Below are 20,672 nucleotides of genomic sequence, written 5' to 3'. Positions count from 1 at the left end.
GTTCCAGCCCCCCCCCCAATTTTTTTTTTTAATTTCACTTGATTGCGAAACTTAATTGCTACAATTTTTTCCCCATTTTATTTTTTTTTATTCCCTTTGCCGTTACACTTAATTCTATAAGTAGCCGTTACCGCAGCTTCAAAATATAACGCCTTGGCTGGCGTTATAGCCTTCAACGAATCCTTCTGCTTGAGAATAGTACATATCGTTGAAGTACTATGCTCAAACTCCCTCGCCAACTCGACAACACGCACTCCACGTTCATGTTTTGCAATGATTTCATGCTTCATTTCAAGCGACATCATTCGTTTCTTCTTAGCACTGTCATTTGCAGTTACTTTTTTAGGACTCATGGTTGAGTTACAACAAAGAAATTTTGCAAAATAACTGCACCAATGAAAAAACAAGAGCGAAACACAACGCCAATTACTACGGTATGACCATACTCAACGAGATAACCAAGATAACTGAACGAGTGAGTGGCGGGAGATGCGTGAAAAGGCAGGAGAAAAAATAAAATAAAATAAAAAAACAGCTCGCTCCACTCGTAACTTGGAATACTCGTAAGTTAGTGCATTCATATGTCAAGGTATTACTATATATGTATATATGTAGGTATATATGTATATATATATATATATATATATATATATATATATATATATATATATATATATATATATATATATATATATATATATATATATATACATACACACAGTGGGGAGAACAAGTATTTGATACACTGCCGATTTTGCAGGTTTTCCCACTTACAAAGCACGTAGAGGTCTGTAATTTTTATCATAGGTACACTTCAACTGTAAAAGATGGAATCTAAAACAAAAATCCTGAAAATCACATTGTATGATTTTTAAATAATTAATTTGCATGTTATTGCATGAAATAAGTATTTGATCACCTACCAACCAGTAAGAATTCCGGCTCTCACAGACCTGTTAGTTTTGTCTTTAAGAAGCCCTCCCATTCTCTACTCATTACCTGTATTAACTATATATATGTATATATATGTATATATATATATATATATATGTATATATATATATATATATGTATATATATATATATATATATATATATATATATATATATATATATATATATATATATATATATATATATATATATATATATGTATATATATATGTATATATATATATATATATATATATGTATGTATATATATGTATATATATATATATATATATATATGTATATATATATATGTATATATATATATATATATGTATATATATATATATATATATGTATATATATATATATATGTATATATATATATATATATATATATATATATATATATATGTATATATATATATATATATATATATATATATATATATATATGTATATATATATATATATATATGTATATATATATGTATATATATATATGTATATATATATATATGTATATATATATATATATGTATATATATATATATATGTATATATATATCTTTCGTCCATCCATCTGTGTGTAACATTCTGTTCCACTAATTGATTGGACAGCTGGCCTGACTCCACCCACAATTTCAACCGAAAAAAAACCTCATACAGCTGCCATGCTGATGCTATACGAAGCGAGAGATGTCTTCCAAGAGGTCATATTCACAATTTCCATGCCCACCCTATAAGTTTTCCCTTCAGTGTAAAACAATCAAATTGACTGTTCAAAGGATCATCAAATATCGAAAGGTTGGAGCCGATATGCGTCATGGGCCTTGTGAAAGTTGCAGTATGTATAGGCTTTATACTTCAATCCTTAAACTTCAGGCCTTTGGGTAAATGGAATTGGAATCTGTTTGAGTTATATAACCACTACATGTTTGATATGAACATAAACAGTGTGCATGTTTTTGCTTCAAACCCAGGATTTTTTTTTCAGGAGTGAACAAGGCAGCCGTCTGTTTCCGACTATTTCCTTTGAAATGATTTGATGAGGAACCAGAAAACCCATGTCATTACAAAGGTCTTTGTCCGAGAAATTCCGGTAACGTCATGACATTGTGAAAGAAAACATCCATCAATATTTACTCATAATGATGTGTGTAAACCAAGTTGCCAAGGCAGGTGCTACCATGCTTCAGTGGAACCTCTGAGCCAGTTAAGCGACATGCTGGTACTCCCTCACACCCACCACCCAAATGGTAGTTTGAGCCCGAGTGGTCACCACGGCAGCCGCGGGGTGCTTTCCTTGTGGACGCTAATCATCCCAAAGCCAATCTGTCCTTTAACGGGTGATTAATAATTAAAGCCATTTGCGATCATAGCAACTCAAATCACTCAGAAACCAAGGCACTTAATGTGCATATTTAATAAGTAAATAGATGTGCTGTTGCTGGATCGATCGCAGGTTTCTGTGTTCTGTGGAGTGCGGTTGAGAAGTTGTGGGAGGTGAGGGGGGTTGAGGAATTGCATTTGTGGTGAGGGGGGAGGGGTTGGAGGAGTGGTGGGGGAGGAGGGGATTGAAGTCTTCAGGTTTGTAGGGGAAGGTTGAGGACTTAGGGTTTGGGAGGAGGAGGTTGGTGACTTGGGGATTGTAGGGGGTGGGGAGGGGTAGTTGCAGAATTGAAGTCACATTTTACATTTTGTGGATGTTCCATAGGTCACTGCTAGGTATATGTATGTGTGTGTATGTATGTGTGTATATATATATATATATATATATATATATATATATATATATATATATATATATATATATATATATATATATATATGTTTGTATTGGCAAATGCTGGCTGTCTGTCCCCTTCCCAAAACACGAAAATGCTACTCGGAGAGAAACAATTATTAAGTAAATGTTGCTTCAAATTAATCCAAAGCAACAGGATAAAATTAAAAAAAACAAAGTTATACACAAGAGATTGCATCTTCACACATATAAAGTGCAGATAGTGCAACATTTATAACTGAGAACTTCCCCAGTATATGGATTGGATGTGGTGGGGAAGAAGTTTAAGATGTGATGTGACATCGGGATGTGACACCCTTACACTTATTCTTGTGGGGGTAATGGTGAGGGTTGTTTTGCAAACCTTTGTTTCTGACATTTAAACACTTCGTGCAAGGATAACCAATTATATCAGCAGTGTGACGAGGGATATGTTGGCCAATAAGTGGATTATCGCTTGGATGTACTGCATGCCATTAAAGGTGCACATGTTGAGGTGTACTGAAGAACACAGGAAACTTTATGAATCATGTGACAAAATGCAAAAAAAATTAAAAACTCACATCATTGTATCTCTTTTAGTTTGGTTGTAATAATAAAAAATTTAAAACCGGAACAAGACTGAACAGCCTGCACTTTATTCCTTAGCCTAAAATTATCTTCGTATGATTCATGATAAGTTTACCCCATTGTATCTTTTGAATAAACCAATAAGTTGTTGAACTCATTTTACTCTGTTCTTTTGTTTCAGTGCCAGGTGCATGCAAGACATTCCTGAATGGACTTTCCAGTTTTGAGCTCTTTCAACCAGTGCAAGAATAAAAGGGTCCCTTTGGATTTTTTTCTATCATGGTGTGTGTGTACCTTGAGCTTCTGCTTATGGTGTGTGTGTGTGTGTGTGTGTGTGTGTGTGTGTGTGTGTGTGTGTGTGTGTGTGTGTGTGTGTGTGTGTGAAAAGTATGGACAGTTGCACCCCGACACCAGGTCACCGCACTCTGTGATCGGCCAACCATTCCTCCCTCTGGGTCTGCAGGCACTCTGCCACATCAGTTCCCACAGTTCACAGGCTTTTCACCTTGCAAACCCTTTTCAACCGGTTTGTCATGTTTTCTCTGGCATGCCAGGTGTCTCTCTCCCTCTGATACATCTCGCTGGGTCTCTTGTGCATGAGCTCACCTTGGAATCTCTTTGCCTCGGGTGCATGCGAGCATCATTGCTTTGTGTAGCCAGACCCCACCCTCCCTCCCCCCTCCCCGAATAATTTACGCAGTGGCCTCTCCCTCCCCATGCCATGGGAGTGTCGCACATGTGCTCTCACCACATTGAAGTAGCACACGTGGACGCACCATCTCGCCAGAGTGTGTTGGGGCTCGCAGTAGTTCACATGGACATGCTATGTTGAAGTGGAGTTGTACGGTATGAAAATAAAATGGGGTGATTTGAGAGTTAAATACAGTTCGGGAAAAGACAGACAAGAAGGTCTTGGGTGACGAGGACCTGCTTCTATATCTGATTCTGGTCGATGATAATTAGGGGTTACAAACACATGCTAAAACTCACTTAACGATAACTCATGAATAATTAGCAACACGAACAAAGCAGTCTTTTCATGTCACTCATAAAATGTCTAATGCAGAAGCAAGGGGCTGCAGATGTTTGGAACCTCAACAGGGTCCTCCTTTCAATGATACAATATATCAATTATCGGTATTTGTGACCCTCATCAATGGTAATGCAGGAAAACTTTATTTAATAAGTAAGCTCTTCATTTAGATCACACAATGAATGAATTTATTGTATCCCTCATTGTAAATGGCTTGCTTGGTAATGAAAACTTAAAATCAGTGAAAGAGAAGTTTGAGAAGTCTCCAGACCATAGCAGCATGCAATCACATGATTACAATGTTCCAAAAATTTGATAAAACTACACCTCTTGTAGACGGGGAGGAGGGATGGAGATGTGAAGTCATTCAGATAGACTCGAGACAATCATCAAGAAAAAAAACCTCAAAAAGAACAGCAAAAGGCTGTTACTGCCCATTTCTGTTAACAACCCAATTTCTCGGAACGTGCAGGTGAAGGTTTAATAAGAGGGGGTTGTGAGGAGACAGACTTGAAGGAGGTTCTGTTCAGTTGTCAAAGTAGTATTTCAAGATCAGAAAGGATGAGGTTGAGGCTACAAATTCAGTGGGATGAAGGAACATCGACAATTTCTCGGCAACTTGGGGAGGTTCTCCCGTGCTCTCCCATATTTGATACAGTAAGAGATTCAGGCCATCAGCATGCATCAAGAGTTTGGCGTAGAGAGTGGAGAGGACAAATTGTCACATTGTGGTACACCTGTCACCTCTGTTGCCTTCAGTGTCAATTCCTCTTCATCCTCCCGTTCCTCATTCGCCTCGTTCTTTTCCTCCCCTCCTTCTATCAACTGCTTCTTGTCCTCCATTTCTTTGTCTTGCATCAGCTTCATCTGTAAAGGTGAACCATTCTTTTAACAATCAGTATCAACATTCACATGACAGGACACTGACTGGAGTCATGACAATTCACAGAACACTTCACTTACTGGAATAAAAAAAACAACAACAGCGCTCGTAATGCAATTTAATTCCAGGCTACAAGGCAACAAAAGGTGAGAATTTTGAAAAGGGATGTTGACTTTATATAGGCACTGTATATTTATCTATCTATAATTCCAGATGTGTGTGTGTGTGTGTGTGTGTGTGTGTGTGTGTGTGTGTGTGTGTGTGTGTGTGTGTGTGTGTGTGTGTGTGTGTGTGTGTGTGTGTGTGATATCACTGTTTCTCGACAACCACTGGTCCGATCTAATTGAAACTTGCCAGGTATATTTCTGGGGACCCGAGTATGTGCCTTTTCAAGGTTTGATATTAATCGGACAAGTGGTTCCCAAATTATGGCCATTTATTTACCAACCAATGACAGGACACGTTGCTGCGTAGGCCGTTGCGCGGCCGACCGACGGTGACGTCACGTGCCGTGCCGGTTACGATGGGGAAAGGTGCCTTAGTTACCGTGGCGTAGGAGTGGCAATGGTCAATGGCAGCGAATGTCATGGCAAGCAAAGACAGGGAGGGAAACTTGATTTTAATTAACTCTGTGTGTAAGTATCACAGCAGTTGTTACTTCAATACAAGCGATAATTCGTGGAATGCATGTGAAAATTCCGTACGGGCACACGCCACTTTCGGATAGTGACGACAATGTATTCTAATAATTTCTCGATTTCTTATGCACATTTATAGATAAACACAATGCCCCAATCCAGTCGTCGTTTACGAGAGCGAAGGAACGGCCTGTGTGGTTGTTTCTGGCTCGCGGTTTCAAAGCTTTTTTTTGTGTTTTGGGGGGGGGGGGAGGCGGGGCTTGCACGTACGGGCACGCACGTAAGGGCACGCGAGAGCGAAGGATGGGCCTGTGTGGTTGTTGTTTCTGGCTCGTGGTTTGAAAGTTTATTTTGATTTTTTTTTTGGTTTGCACGTACGGCCACGCACGTACGGGCACGTACTAGTATATATAAATTTTATCGGGTGTGTGTGTATCTCTGTTCCTTATGCACAGTTACATCTTTTAAGTTGCAAACCCCGGGCATAAATGCAACTTTGTTGGCAAAGGTGGGGGGGGGGAGTAACTTCTCCACGTAAATATGTACCGTGTACCACCACCTAGTGGTGGCAGAGGGTATTACAATTTCCTTTTTTGCCTGGGCAATGCTGAGGTTAAAGTACTCTTGGCACAGGTAAACTTGGATGGGCCTGTCATCATGTGAGACATTTCTAGCAGAAAGAGACTTCAGAACAAATGATGGGAAAAAGGGGGAGGGGGGGAGCGGGACGTGAGGATGTGGAGCGAGGTGGGGAGGGAGGGGTTAAAGCTGCACAGGTAAATTTCGCCAACAGGAAGCGAAGTGACGGGTAAGCTCTGAAATATATGTGTGTGTATATATATCTATATTACGAAAACTCTCATCTTGAATGTATGTATGTATGTTCCCGAAATACAGCCAAAACGGTACATGATAGCGAAAAAATTTTAGGGCCACCTTACTCACCATTCGCCTGCGGTGTGCAGTATCAAGTTTCATTCAAATCGGGCAACGAAAAAAATTATTAAAAAATCAATTCCCGATTCAGTCAAGTACTCTTCGGGAGTATTTGATCAATGCAACAACCTCAGCGGTATAGCTCGCTGGAGCTATCTTTTTTTTTGTCTTGAAATGATTTTTTTCATCAACTGCTGTCACAACGGGAACCCAACGGGTTCACTGGTCGTCTAGTATATAATAAAATCTCCATCGGGGAAATTATAACTGCCTCAATTTATCTCTTTCAACTCACGCAAGAATATAAGGCTTCCTTTTTTTTTTTTTTTAGTTCACCTGGAACGAAGTTCTGGGGAGCTTATGGGATGGCACGTCGTCCGTCCGTCAGTCAGTCCGTCCACAAATACTTACTTCTTCTCTGAAACTACACACAGGATTTTGATAAAACTTTACCACAACCTTCATCACCCTGGATATACCAAAGTTTGGTCATAGCATTAAAATAAATAAATAAATAAAAATCGGGCCCCAAGGGAGTCTACAAGGGTTGCCCCCAAAGAGGTATTTGTTTTCTTCTCAGAAATGACACAATTCTGATAAAACTTGACTACAACCTTCATCACATGTGATGTACCAAAGCTTGTTCATGACATTCAAATTAAGTTGGGGTCTGAGGTGGTGTAAGGGGGGGGGCGTTGTCCCCCCAAATATGTATTTGCTTTCTTCTCCGAAACGACACACAATTTCGATGAAACTTGACCACAACCTTCATAACTCGTGATGTACCAAAGTTTGTTCACTGCATTAAAAAAAAAACTCCAGAGGTATTTACTTTCTTCTCTGTTAAATAGTTTGTGGGTCATCCACACCTACCAGTGGTTCCCTGATTTTCTTATTCAGCCCATACCAGGTAGGCACCCAGGGGTATTACCCCTATTTTTTTTTTTTCGTATTTTGACCGTGGGCTTCCAACTAGTGATTAATATTTGAAGTCTAATAAATGAAAAACTCCAACCTGTCCTTTTGGTTTTCACCCGAGTTTTCAAGGCTGATTAGTGTGCAAGTCCAGGATATATAAACAAGTTGTATTTCACATGTGCATGGGCATGTAATTCACATGTTACGTGAAGTAAATATACATATGTGGCAAGATGGAGGTGACGAAAAGCGGATTGGTTGTGAAATGCCTGTATACATAATTAATTAGTTGGGAGGCCGGAGAAATTCCTGAGAGATATTTTGTAGTCCTTCTTTTAGATGTAGTCATTGATAGTTGCTGTGTTCTTTAAACTTATATGAAAATGTTGATGCTGCTGGAGAACGTGATGCGATGATCGGCAGTGGGGGGAGGGAGGAGGAAGAAGAGTGAGAGAAGCATTGTTTGCAGGGGATTATGCTGTTGGTGGAAGCTTGCAGTATCTTTGATGCTAGCTGTGCTATATTATTAATGTCACGTATGGTGTTTGCAGAAGTTCAATGAACAGTTGATGAATCAATTTCTGGACTCTTCTGGACCACGCAGGGTCCATAACAGTATGGAATGATAGCGGGTTTTATTTTATTTATTTCATTTTACCAAAAGTGGTCAAAAGACACATCAAGAGATTGTCAGCGACACAAAATACACCAGGATACTGAGATAACCGCTTATTGACGAGTAATGAAAAGGAGGTTCCAAGTAAGACACCTTCAAAACTGAGTGATTGTGGTGACACAATATTAAATATGTAATAATGACCTTTCACTTTTATGAGTGGGAGGAAGGGAGAGGAGTTGAGGTTTGGAGGAGACAAAGATGGCAGAGTTAGGAGGGAGAGTTTGAGACTTTGGGGGAGGGGGAGTGGTTTGGGAATGTCGGTTGGGGGTGGGGGGAGGGGGAGGAAATTAAGGAGTTTGGAGTGGGGAGGTGATTTAAGCCTTCGGGTTTGGGGGGGGAGAGGTTGAAACTTGAGGTTTGGCAGTAGGGGTTAATGACTTGGGGTGTGTGAGAGGGTAGAGGGGGAGTTGAAGTCACATTCTCACATTCAACATTGTGTGGATGACCCACAGATACCGGCGAGTATCTACACTATAATACTCTCCTCCAATGTGTCTCCGTTCAGGATTGGACTTCTTCTGTTCAGGGTGAGGATTCTCCCCAATTTTAATCTCCCCATGGAGGAAGGGGCTTCAAAATCAAATCTCCACCATTTTGTTCGCTCCACATAACTCTGAGGCTCCATAGGCCTCTTTCGTGAAGCTCACACTTTCTGACTCTCTCACTGCTTTAGCTGAACTCAAATTCGAAATCTAATTTCATTTTTCAGTCACTAAGATGGTTTAAGAGTCAGTTGCAAAAACGGGAAGAAAATCCGATGAAAATTGAAGTTTTAAAAGGACAAATGTATAGTATTTTAATAGCCCTTTCTGGTGTGGAATGATGTGAGGAGGAGAACGGGGAGGGGAGAGGGGAGAGGAGGGAAGAGGATGGCCAGAGTGGGGGGAGGCAAGAGGGGAGGAAAGGATGGAGAGAGTGGGGGGGGGAGAGGAGAGGGAGCAGTTACATTGTAACAAAAGCTTTTGAAACACTATGTAGGACCCTTTTGAAAGTTCTTCCAGGCCGAGTAGACTAGGTCAATTTTCAGAAAATGTTAATGGTGGAGGCATTTCATGTTCAAGGCTGGCAAACACCTTTTTTAGATGTATTTATATGTTCTAAATCAATATAGAGGGTTTGCCTGGCTGTATTTTCAATGATTAACCCATAAACCTGACAAATCCAGGATGGCCGCCATCGCTTATAGAAAACACCTAAATTATTGTATCTCTGGAACTACTTGACCAATATCAATGATGTTGATGTCTATATTAGGGTTTTCACACATGCTTGATCAGTTGGAAAAAGTTTTAAGTTGATTGTAGGTCAAGGTCATGCATTGGGACAAAGGTCAAGGTCATATTTTGACCTCTTGGTGCAGAAATAGGCATATCTCACGAGGAACCTGGTCTACACTAATATGTTTTATCTGTCTTTACAGGCATGTGGCTATATGACTTGTAGCAATGGATGCTGATCCAGCTTCAAGAAAACGGTGAGTCTTGGTAAATTATGACAAATGTATAATATGTCAAGAAGATAACAAACAACACCTTGTTACACCTACATGTGATGGCCTTAAGACAATCCATAATGCAAGACAAATTTGACTGAAGTTACGGAATGACAATTTTAGATCTGCAACTGATCGGCTTACTGATGTGTTAGCTGCATGTTCTTCTCCATCAATAACATGTCACAATGGATGCCGTGCCTCCTATACAAGTGCTTACAAACTCGAAAGACTGAAAGCTGCAGGGTCATTCCGTGCCAACTCACCTAAATTTCAAAAACCTCCCCAGGTCACCTCCTCAGATTTTGCTGGAAAAATTCTGAAATTTAGATCTATATGGTTCTACCCACCGTGCAAAAGATTAGCTTTCAATTCCTCATAGTTTAAAAAGTATCTATCTATAATCATGATAATAAATGTCATAAAAGATGAAAGGTCATTAAAGAGTTTTCTAAGGTATAAAAATTACTAATATTCATTGTCTCTGTATATCTGTAAATAAAAAAGCTGCTGCTCAACTAATCAAATTTGTTCTAATTTATAATTTGCAATCACTTACGAAAGTAATCATTAGCATGTATTTATGAACAAATAACATCCTTATCACTAATGTCTAATAAGAAGCATAATTTAGCCTCATGCGCACCCCTGCAAGTTCACATTGTTTTGTACCAAGTGGGCCAAATTGCCATATTTGGCTTCCTAAAACTAGGAGTATGTGCTTTCTAGAGATATTCTGATGCCACAATCTGAAATTTTGTATACCAGTTTATAAAATTCTGCATTAACTCTAACCTGGATAGTTCCATTTAAGATTTATAAACTTATGAATATGAAAAAAGTGAATAATTATAAAAAAACGTGCATGTAAATAAAAATTTATTTTACTATGAAGCCATGGACGTTAGATAAAATTATTCGGTCAGTAGACACATCTTATATGAAGCAATCTTTAGAAAAAAATGAAGATCCTAAACCCCTAGCCACATGGTTAAACCAGGGGACAAAATTGGTCCATTTTAGAGCCCTCGGAGGCAAGGGCTTATGTTAAAACTTTTATAATTCATCACCTAACTGTATTATCCCAGCAAAAATGTATCTATGGATACTTAATGACCCTATAATCACTGTGTTATGAGGAAAAAATTCTAAGTTGTTCCATATTTTCAGGAGGGCTCCTATAGTTTCACCTTATTTTAGCTCGTTTTGGCCAAAAAGCCATTTTTAGCTTCCTATAGAGTGAGAAATATGCATCCCAGAAGCTATCTGATGCCATAATTGAAAAATTCGGATGCCAATTAGTAAATATTTGCAATATTAACTTTCTAGAGGAGTCCATTATAAAATTATAAGCCACTGAAGTTGGAAAAAAATGCGTTTTTCACATTTGGCATTTTTAGGACCAAATTTCAAAGGTCTCTAGAGATAGATACTTTTTAAACTATGAGGAATTGAAAGCTAATCTTTTGCATGGTGGGTAGAGCCATATAGATCTACATTTTAGAATTTTTTTCCAGCAAAATCTGAGGAGGTGACCTGGGGACCCTTAGGAGAGTTGGCACGGAATGACCCTGCAGATATAACACTTGATCAAATTCAATGTAGTTCTTCAGCCCCTACAATCCTTGAAGAAAAAATCCTCCTACGAAGTAAGGTGACACAGATCAACTGGAACCTGTGCATATTTTGCCAACGAGAGACCAAGGAAAAAGCCCACCTTATACAGGAGAAGCAAGTTAGCAAACGAATCCTAGAAGCAGCTAAGTATGACCCGAGTTTGAGGACACAAAGTTCTGGCTTGTGGAAATGATCTCATAGCACCTGATAGCAAACATCACAGTACCTGCCATGTCAGGTTCAAATGTTGCACTGACAAAATAAGCAAACCAGAACTAAATGCCAGTGATGTAGTATTGCTTTGGCTTTGTCATGAGCTTGAGCAATTAGCATCACATGCTGATATTCTAGAGCTTACAGATGTGTGGGAAAGATATTGTACACTAGCTAATGAAGCAGACATCACCATTCCATCATCATTTATGAGTCGAAGGAGCACATTCAAAGATAAGTTAGCTGAACATGTGAATGGTGTGTATGAAGTTATAGTTCTCCATGATCAATCATGCACAGAACCCAGAACACTACTCATCCCAACCAAGTTCTGCCACATCCCATTATCTGACATGGTGAAGGATGATGGTGTAAAGCTCACTATTCCCCCATTCAAGCATCAAACAGATGACTCGTTTCTCTCCATGGTGCATGTTGTACTACGTATACGAGGTGATATGTTATCACATCCGAAGCCTGATGGAATTGAAATCAGTGAGGACAGAGCAATATATTATGTGCCAGGCAGTCTGTACATGTTCCTCAACTTACTATTGGGTGGACAGCAACTCTTAGAGAATAAAGTGAACAGTGATCACGTAGTAATGTAACATTACAATATAATTGTGGACATATAAAAGTTTATATTTTGTGATGTTAGATACTTATATTTCTGTAATGTTTGATAGCCAAACCAAAATCCATTACAACCCAACCAGAATCAATGCTACCCATCTGGAAAAGCATATAATTTGATCATAAGAGCTGGTGCTGAGGACCATGCTCCACCGGTTGGTAAGCTCTGACCACACTCTTATTAGGCATCTGATCAAGTAATAATTATACAAGTAAACCAGAACATTTGCAGTTTTAATCAATGTTATCAGTTAAGTCTTTTCACCTGTCTAGTCTGTGTTTAACTTAAATTTTCAAGTTTATATTCACATATCAGATCAAAGGTCTATTCTAAAATATGACAAGGACAATTGAACATTGAGTTGCTGAAGGCACTGAAATTTTAAGAATGCCATTATACAGGCACATGATCGTTCTCAGTCGATCATAAAGTATGATTGAGAATGTTGATGTTATATCTAGTTATTTTGTAAAAGAAAAGGGAGTTGTCATGATCGTTATTTTCACCGTCTCATGTCATGTTTGCAAGACACAATAAAGAGAACCTCATTTTGGAGTTGACTTCCTCCATGCTGGATTCTGTATTTAATGTGGTGCATGTTTTGAAGCATTACAGCTTGTAACAGGCTTTAACGAACATTATAAGATATGCATCATGCATGTGTTGATATTTGATTCAAGCAGTTTATAAATTAACAAAGTCTTGCCAGCTGTTTCTGCTTTATTGATATGCAAAAATTCAGTTATCATTTCCCATTCATTATGAAACTCATTTGGTAACTGCACCCCTCTTCTACATTGATCAATGACAAAATATAACTATAGCTGCATTCATTTACAGTCAGTATATCCCACATCTGAACCATGATATTATGATAAAGTTGTCACTCATTTAAAGTCAGTCAGTGATAAAATTTGCGCTAATGTGGTGGCCATCTTGATTTCTTAACATATTGGGGTCTTAATTATGGTCTCAATGGATTCCTTGTACCTAAAAAGATAAAAACAGATGTTTTATTTATGTTCTTACCTTGTTTGGCACCAAAGATATGAAAAAAAATGAATTTTTCATGTATTGGTGATGGCCATTTTTGATTTATCAAGTTTATGGGTTAACCATTGAAAATGCAGCTGGGCAAACCTCCTAGTTCGATTTTGAACATATAAATACATATAAAAAAGTTGTTTGTCAGCTGTAAACATCAATATGCCTCCACCATTAACATTTCCTGAAAATTGACCGAGTCTACCTCCTGAGATATGTTTATTTCTGCACCAAGAGGTCAAAATATGACCTTGATCTTTGTCCCAATGCATGACCTTGACCTACGATCAACTTAAAACTTATTCCAAATGATCAAGCATGTGTGAAAACCCTAATATAGACATCAACATCATTGATATTGGTCAAGTAGTTCCAGAGATGCAATAATTTAGGTATTTTCTATAAGCGATGGTGGCCATCTTGGATTTGTCACGTTTATGGGTTAATCGTTGAAAATACAGCCGGGCAAACCCCCTCGATTGATTTAGAACCTACAAATACATCTAAAAAGTTGTTTGCCAGCCGTAAGCATGAAATGCCTCCACAACTTTAAATATGTACATTTTCCCAGATTCTGCCGTCTAGAGGGGAAAGGAGGAAAAAGAGAGGGAGCGGGGGAGTTACATTGTGCTAGTGGTGTTGCTTTGGCTTCAAACGCACAAATGTGAAATTTATTATTTTTTTAACAGTAATCTTTCCACAGATTTCTTTTAATTTCATGTAGAACACCTCAAGGGATCTCTGAGCATCTCGAGGAACCTCAGGCAATGTGATGCATACTATACAAGACCCCTTCGAAAGCTTCTCCATTGCAGGGGAGAAAGGGGGGCAGGGGATACAAGGGGGTGGTGGAGAGGAGAGAGAGGGGAAGAGGAGAGAGGGGGAAGAGGAGAGAGGGGAAGAGGATTGAGGGGAAGAGGAGAGAGGTGGAAGAGGAGATAGGGTAAGAGGATAGAGGGGAAGAGGAGAGAGGTGGAAGAGGAGATAGGGGAAGAGGATAGAGGAGAAGAGGATAGAGGAGGGAAGAGGATAGAGGGGGAAGAGGACAGAGGGGGGAAGAGGACAGAGGGGGAGAGTTATGTCATAAGTACTTCGAAGCTATTGATACACGATAAAGACCCCCTTAGAAAGACTTTCCTGGTCATGGGGGGAGGGGAGGAAGAATGGAGAGAGAGAGAGAGAGAGAGAGAGAGAGAGAGAGAGAGAGAGAGAGAGAGAGAGAGAGAGAGAGAGAGAGAGAGAGAGAGAGAGAGAGAGAGAGAGAGAGAGAGAGAGAGAGAGAGAGAGAGAGAGAGAGAGAGAGAGAGAGAGAGAGAGAGAGAGAGAGAGAGAGAGAGAGAGAGAGAGAGAATGAAGGAGGGGTGATAGGGGCACCGATAGGGAGAGCGAAAGAGAGGAGAGAGAGAGGGGGAATATGGGAATGGAGTGGGGGGAGAGGGAGGAGGGAGAGTGGAGATGGGGAAAGAGGGGAGGGTTGAGGTCTTGAAGTCACATTCTACATTGCATGGAATTTCCAAGAGTCCCACAGTTGTCAAGCAGTCGTTTTTGGTGTATGTTAAGTGACCGGCCAAGGACACCAACACTTAATTTTGGTGAAGACCCAAATCCGGATCTGGATCTGAGAATTTTAAATGATTCTTCACCATTGAGAGATATAGGGCCAAAAACGACATATAGCACAATATCTCAAAAGTTTATGGACGGATTTGGATGAAACTTGGTGGACAGGTTGAGAGTGTGACAAGGACAGATTGATTAAATTTTGGTGAAGATCTGAATCCAGATATGGAAACAAGAATTATTTAATTTGTAAGTGATTCTCACCATTGAGCGATGGGACTAAAAACTACGTGGAGCATGATATCTCAAAAAGTTATAGATGAGTTATGACAAAACTAGGTGGATAAGTTGGTTAGGTGACAAGAACAAGGCAATTCGATTTTGTTTAAGGTCCGGATTCAGATCTGACCCATCAGTGGGATACAAAATGTCAATTCAGCCTGACGGAGGGATGTGCTCCACCGAGTGGCGTTCTGTTTCGCCAAGTGTCACTCTCTGAGTGATTTTTCATTTGTTTGTCTGTGAACAGGATATCTCAAAAAGTTGTGCACAGATTCAGTGGACAGGTTGGGTGTGTGACAAGGACAAATTGATTCGATTTTGGTGAAGATCCAGATCTGGATACGAGAATTTGTTCAATTGATTCGTCACTATTGAGATATTGTTGCGGGGCCGGGTATCGGCAACGAGCACGACCGCTAGATGGAGCAGTAGAGTTGGCTCCACCGATCACCCGGAATTTATAGGTCGTCACCCCGGATAACTCCGGAGCCGACGGGTCCCTTATCGGACCGAAGTTCGCCAATAGGTCGACCACGTGGGGTAGGGTCGATTGCCATTTTCAATTTACCTAAATACCCACGTCGTCCAAACTACCAGGGAAATTCACCCTCGATGATGCTCGTACGGAACGAGCCGCTAGCGTACTCGAACCGTGTGCAACCCGAGCGGATGGTCACCGAGCTTCCGTCGGTCCAAATGTCCCTTTACAGCAGCAACAGCCTGGCTAATTCTCCAACACGCACCGTTTTAAACCAATAAAAGAAAGACAAAAACAAACCTATACATTTAACACATGGGTTTATTTATAATGGAGCAGGGGGGCACGTAAGAAGCAGAGTTATCTGAATAATAAGAGGCACGTACGTACAGCCAAGAGCACTTATACAATTACTACTTACTAGACTGGCACCACAAACACACACACCCAAAAGAAACAGACCCAAAGTGGTCTTTATTGAGGCCTCCAGCTCGGAGGGAAAGGGGCGAGCTGAGGACCAGAGCCTGTCTCGGACCTGTCCACCTCGTGTGGTCCTCAAGCTGATTAGAACCGGGCACCAGCGAGAGGCGAGCCGAACCCAGACACCAGTGAGTCCGAACGTGCCGCACCCTTATTCACCCTGTCTCCGCGGGGGGGGGGGGGTGGAGGGGGTGAGGGGGACGCCTCCGCCCCTCCTGCTCTCCCTTAATGGATGGTTTTGGCACGCAGAACGGCTCGTCGCCCTGTCATTGGCCAAAACGAGCGGCAAGTCCATTGATTGGCCCGGGGGCGTGGTGACGTCACGCGGACCCCTTTCCTCCTGTCGCAGAATCTGATGGGTGACCGCCTCTCAGCCACACTCGTAGCATGCCGATTCATCGAGGGCCCCCGTGAGGCCCTCCTTGAACTCTGCCTTCTTCCAAAGGACCGCCTCTCCAACAGGAAGTTGAGCAACATGGTTCTGCGTGGGCTTCACCCACCAAACAGCCAGAGGAACTGTATTCTGCGTGGGCTCCACGCACGTAGGCGATGGCGTCGGCCAGAGTGAAGTGAAGGTGATGCTGGCGTTGTCGTAGTGATGAGGGGTGTAAAGAATGAAAGAAAACCCTGACTATCAAAGTAACTCACAGTGCATTTACATTTATTCACCCATTAGACTAGGGAAAGTCTACCGAATCCCCGTATAATATACAGTATATATATATATATATATATATATATATATATATATATATATATATATATATATATATATATATATATATATATATATATATATACACACGAGACAGTATTAGCCTTATTTATATAAATGTGAATGAGGCTCACACTGTCTGTCTATCTTTCCCACCGTGAAACAAGGAAATGCTCCTCAGAGAGAAAAATTATTAAATAAAAGTTGCTTCAAATTAATCCAAACCGACGAGGAAATAAAAAAAAATTGCAAATCAGATAAAAATTGAACCTGGGCAGTGTATTGGCAACAGACCGCTGCCTCGATGTTCAGGCAACAGACCGCTTCAGATTTTATTAATTTTTTTCCAATTATGAAACATTTCACCTGCCTTCTTTTTAAAATTAATCTCCTTCAACCAGCGCAAGGCTAAAATGCTTCCTTTTACTTATCGCGTTATTTTTTTTTTACCACGATGCTCGTCGTCGTCGTAGTACATTGTACATGTAATTTATTGGATTGGTAACAGTAAGGTACGTAGAGAAGAGGTGTGTAAAAACATCATCGTGATTGATGTGAAAGCATGCGTCTGCGCAGGAATCGAAGCAGTACGAGATGTAATTAAGAGTAAAAAATGCTCTTTTCGTACACTTCCACGTACAAGTTGGGTTGCCTCCCAGTACGATTACCTCGAATGGTTCTTACGTCCATTTAGGCTAAATTAATAGCAGTTGAAGATAATGTAATTTAAGTAATGCGTCAAAGTGAATCATTTTTAGATCCTCGTGGAGGATCTCAAAGTCTTCCTCACGTTGTTGTTCTTGTGGACTTTTTTGTTTCACAGCCTACAGTTTTCATCGAAACTTCCTGAAACTTGGCGTATATATGCAAAAATTCCCTGCGCAGACAGTAACCATCTCCGATTTTGAAAATTCCTCCAAGAAAAAAAAGTTATGACGTCAAAATATCTCCGCTAATGGAAATCGCCTAAAAAAATTATCTCCAAAACTAGGCAAGCTTTGTGAATTATGTTTGCGAGAATCGAACAGGGCATTAGCAGAGATGAATTACCGCACATATGATACATCACTATGACGTCAAATCAATATTTATGACATCATTCCTATTTTTTGACATTTTTTGTTTCACAACCCAGAGTTTTTATTGGATCTTCGTGAAACTTGCCATGTATATGCAGAAAGCCCGCGCGCAGGCATTAACCATCTCCTATTTTGGAAATTCTTCCTAGAAAAAAAGTTGACGTCATAATATCACCGCTAATGGAAATCGCCTATACCGTTATCTCCGAAACTAGGCAAGCTGTTTGAATTTTGTTTGTGGGAATCAAGCCGGGCATTAGCACAGATCATTTATCGCAAACCTGATAAATCACAATCACGTCATATTGGTTTTTATGACGTCATCATTAAGAGGACGAGAATCTTCGCTCATTTGAACTTGTTTCTCCCCCATTAGCAGTTTCGTTACAGGGTGCATAAAGGTCGGAGTGAATTCAAATAAATACACCGCCACAGACGACGCCGTTTGATCTGCCACCCGACCGCCACAGACGACGCCGTTTGATCTGCCACCCGACCGCCACGTGTAAAACGAACGTTTTTTTTTTTTGTGTTTTTTTTTCCCCGTTTCGCTCTTTAATCATCCGTGCCATTAAAGTTCACACGTTTAGTCTTTAGCTTTGCCGACATGCTCAACTTGAACCCACTGCGAGTCGAACAAATGTAAATCACACACCTCATGCTCACGCCGCGCTGCTTCGTATTCCGCAAGATCGTCCAATCGGAAATCCAGTCGCGTCGGACGACGCCGAAGCATACTTTTGATTTTTTTTCTCCTTCAGTGACTTCACTTTCGTCCGAACGTTCCTCAATAACTCATTTTACCGATGGAAGCAGTCGCTCAGTAAAACGCAGGCACAAGGCGGACGCCGTGAACGAGAAACAACCAATGAGCGTGCAGCACAAAATTCCACGTGACCCAATTGGACCAATCGCCTGAACGACTTCACGCATTTAAAACCTGTGGTGCGTTCGATGACCCGTTTAACTTGCCGGCGTTCCTCATCAACCGCTTCGTGATAAAAATAATAATAATAATAAATATATATTTGGTGAAATAAACGGAAATTGTGTTTCATCCGCTGACGTAGGACAAGGTACAACAAGGTGATGGCGTCGCAGTCAGTGCGTTTAATCACATGGGATGCGACAGGGACTTTATTACGTGTTCGTGGTTCTGTGGGTGAACAATACAAGGCGGCGGGCCTCCTTTTCGGCCTGGCCTCTCCTCGAGTCACCTCCTTGAACGCGGCCTTTCGTGAGGCCTATGCACATCAATCACGGCTCAAGCCGTGCTACGGCTCCACCTGCGCTGGTAAGAGTGGAGCCAACCGCTGGTGGGCCTCAGTCGTTCAGGAGACGTTCAACCGTTGTGGGGTTCGAGATCCGCCACTGATTATGAAGATCGCTGATTACCTGTACCATGAAATGAAACGGCCGGATCGTTGGGAGGTGAGTGAGCCGAACGAAGTTTTGGAGGTTTCCACCTTTTCCACCTTCGTTTCCGCATCAATCGAGAATGCCGAGTTCAAAAAATGGAAAGTTCACGCGAATTGCGAAGGAGCTGTTGACCGGTAACCATAGCAACCAGTCGTGAAATTTGCGTTTCACCTCGTTTAACTAAAATTGACTCAACTCGACCAAAAATCAACATTTATAATTAGAAACGAGTCTGAAGATGACGACGGTTCACGAGCGGTATTTGACGATGTAGATTGTTTCAGAAGTCAAGGATGAGACAATGTGATAATTTTTGACCAAGTTATAAAAATGATCAACATGATGTGGTACGGGCGACGGGTTATTATCTGTAAAATGTCGAAAACCCGGTTTCGTTCAACAACTTTCAAAATTTGACCTTTGCATAAACTTTAAAGGTCACCAAACAGTGTTGTGGACATTAAAATAAGGAAACAGGATACGTGCTATTGTTACGAATCTGGAAGCCATGAGCACTCAACATACAGGTCCTATAGAACAGTATATCGGTAAGTACGTGTTTGTAGTTAGGGTCCCGTCCCTTGTTTAATGGGTAATTAAATGTTCATGCGCTGCGGAGTTATTTTGATGGTTCGGGTTTTCGTTTATTTTCACATCACCATCAACTACAACAACACCAGCATCACCCTCACCTTCACCTCTCTCTGACCGACGCCATTGCCTACGTGCGTGTCAGCACGTATGTGGGCGGAGCCCATGCAGGATAATGTTCCTCTGCCTGTTTGGAGGGCGGTCCACCGGACGGTCGTCACAACCACCCCGGTCCAATCGACGGCCTTGGTGCCCGTTTTGGCCAATAACAGGCGACGAGCGCATTTTGTGCACCAAAACCGTTCAGTGAGGGAGAGCGGAGAGCGAGGAGGCGTCCCCTCCCCCCTCCTCCCCCCCGGCCAAGTGTGAATAAGGTTGCAGCGCAATCGGACAGAGGGGAGTTTTTTTGGTGGTTGGGACGAGCGCAGGAGGAACAAGGGGAATTGCGTTTTTGGTCTGCTCGAGTTCCATGGCATCTCGCTGGCGCCTGGTTCTTCCAGCGTCCCATCGCTGGCGCCTGGTTCTTCGGGCCGTTTCTTCGAGCGCATGTTCTGGGCTCTTCTCGTCCGGTCGCTGGCGCCTGGTTCTTCGGACCGCATCTCAACGCTGGCCTGGTTCGCTCGTGTTAGCCAAACCACACAAGGTGGACAGGTCCATGTCTTTCTGGGTGTGTGTGGGTGTGTGTGTATGTG

General features: G+C 41.1%; 2 protein-coding genes across 6 annotated transcripts in view; one reads left to right on the top strand and one right to left on the bottom strand.

Moving 5' to 3' along the window:
* Positions 1-18,845, bottom strand: part of LOC147013164 (uncharacterized) — a 121,710-nt gene extending 102,865 nt beyond the window's left edge. The window contains exons 1-2 of one of the 2 annotated variants that reach the window (XR_015051216.1): positions 18,626-18,845; positions 5,064-5,186 (exon numbers count right to left, since the gene is read on the bottom strand). The gene's annotated coding sequence lies outside the window, so the exon portion shown is untranslated. The remainder of the gene's footprint in view (positions 1-5,063; positions 5,187-18,625) is intronic. The other variant, XM_085854793.1, reaches the window with a different exon arrangement.
* A 1-nt stretch (position 18,846) lies between these two features.
* The window catches only part of HDHD3 (haloacid dehalogenase like hydrolase domain containing 3), a 24,668-nt gene continuing 22,842 nt past the window's right edge, over positions 18,847-20,672 (top strand). For all 4 annotated transcript variants that reach the window (XM_085854799.1, XM_085854800.1, XM_085854802.1 and 1 more), the window contains exon 1: positions 18,847-19,401. In XM_085854799.1, coding sequence (XP_085710925.1) covers positions 19,060-19,401 — 342 coding nt within the window. In that variant the 5' untranslated portion in view covers positions 18,847-19,059. The remainder of the gene's footprint in view (positions 19,402-20,672) is intronic.

Source organism: Eptatretus burgeri, chromosome 14, assembly GCF_056783735.1.
Source record: "Eptatretus burgeri isolate ZD-2024b chromosome 14, Ebu_testis_v1, whole genome shotgun sequence".
NCBI lineage: Eukaryota > Metazoa > Chordata > Myxini > Myxiniformes > Myxinidae > Eptatretus > Eptatretus burgeri.
This window is presented reverse-complemented; position numbering and strand designations above follow the sequence as displayed.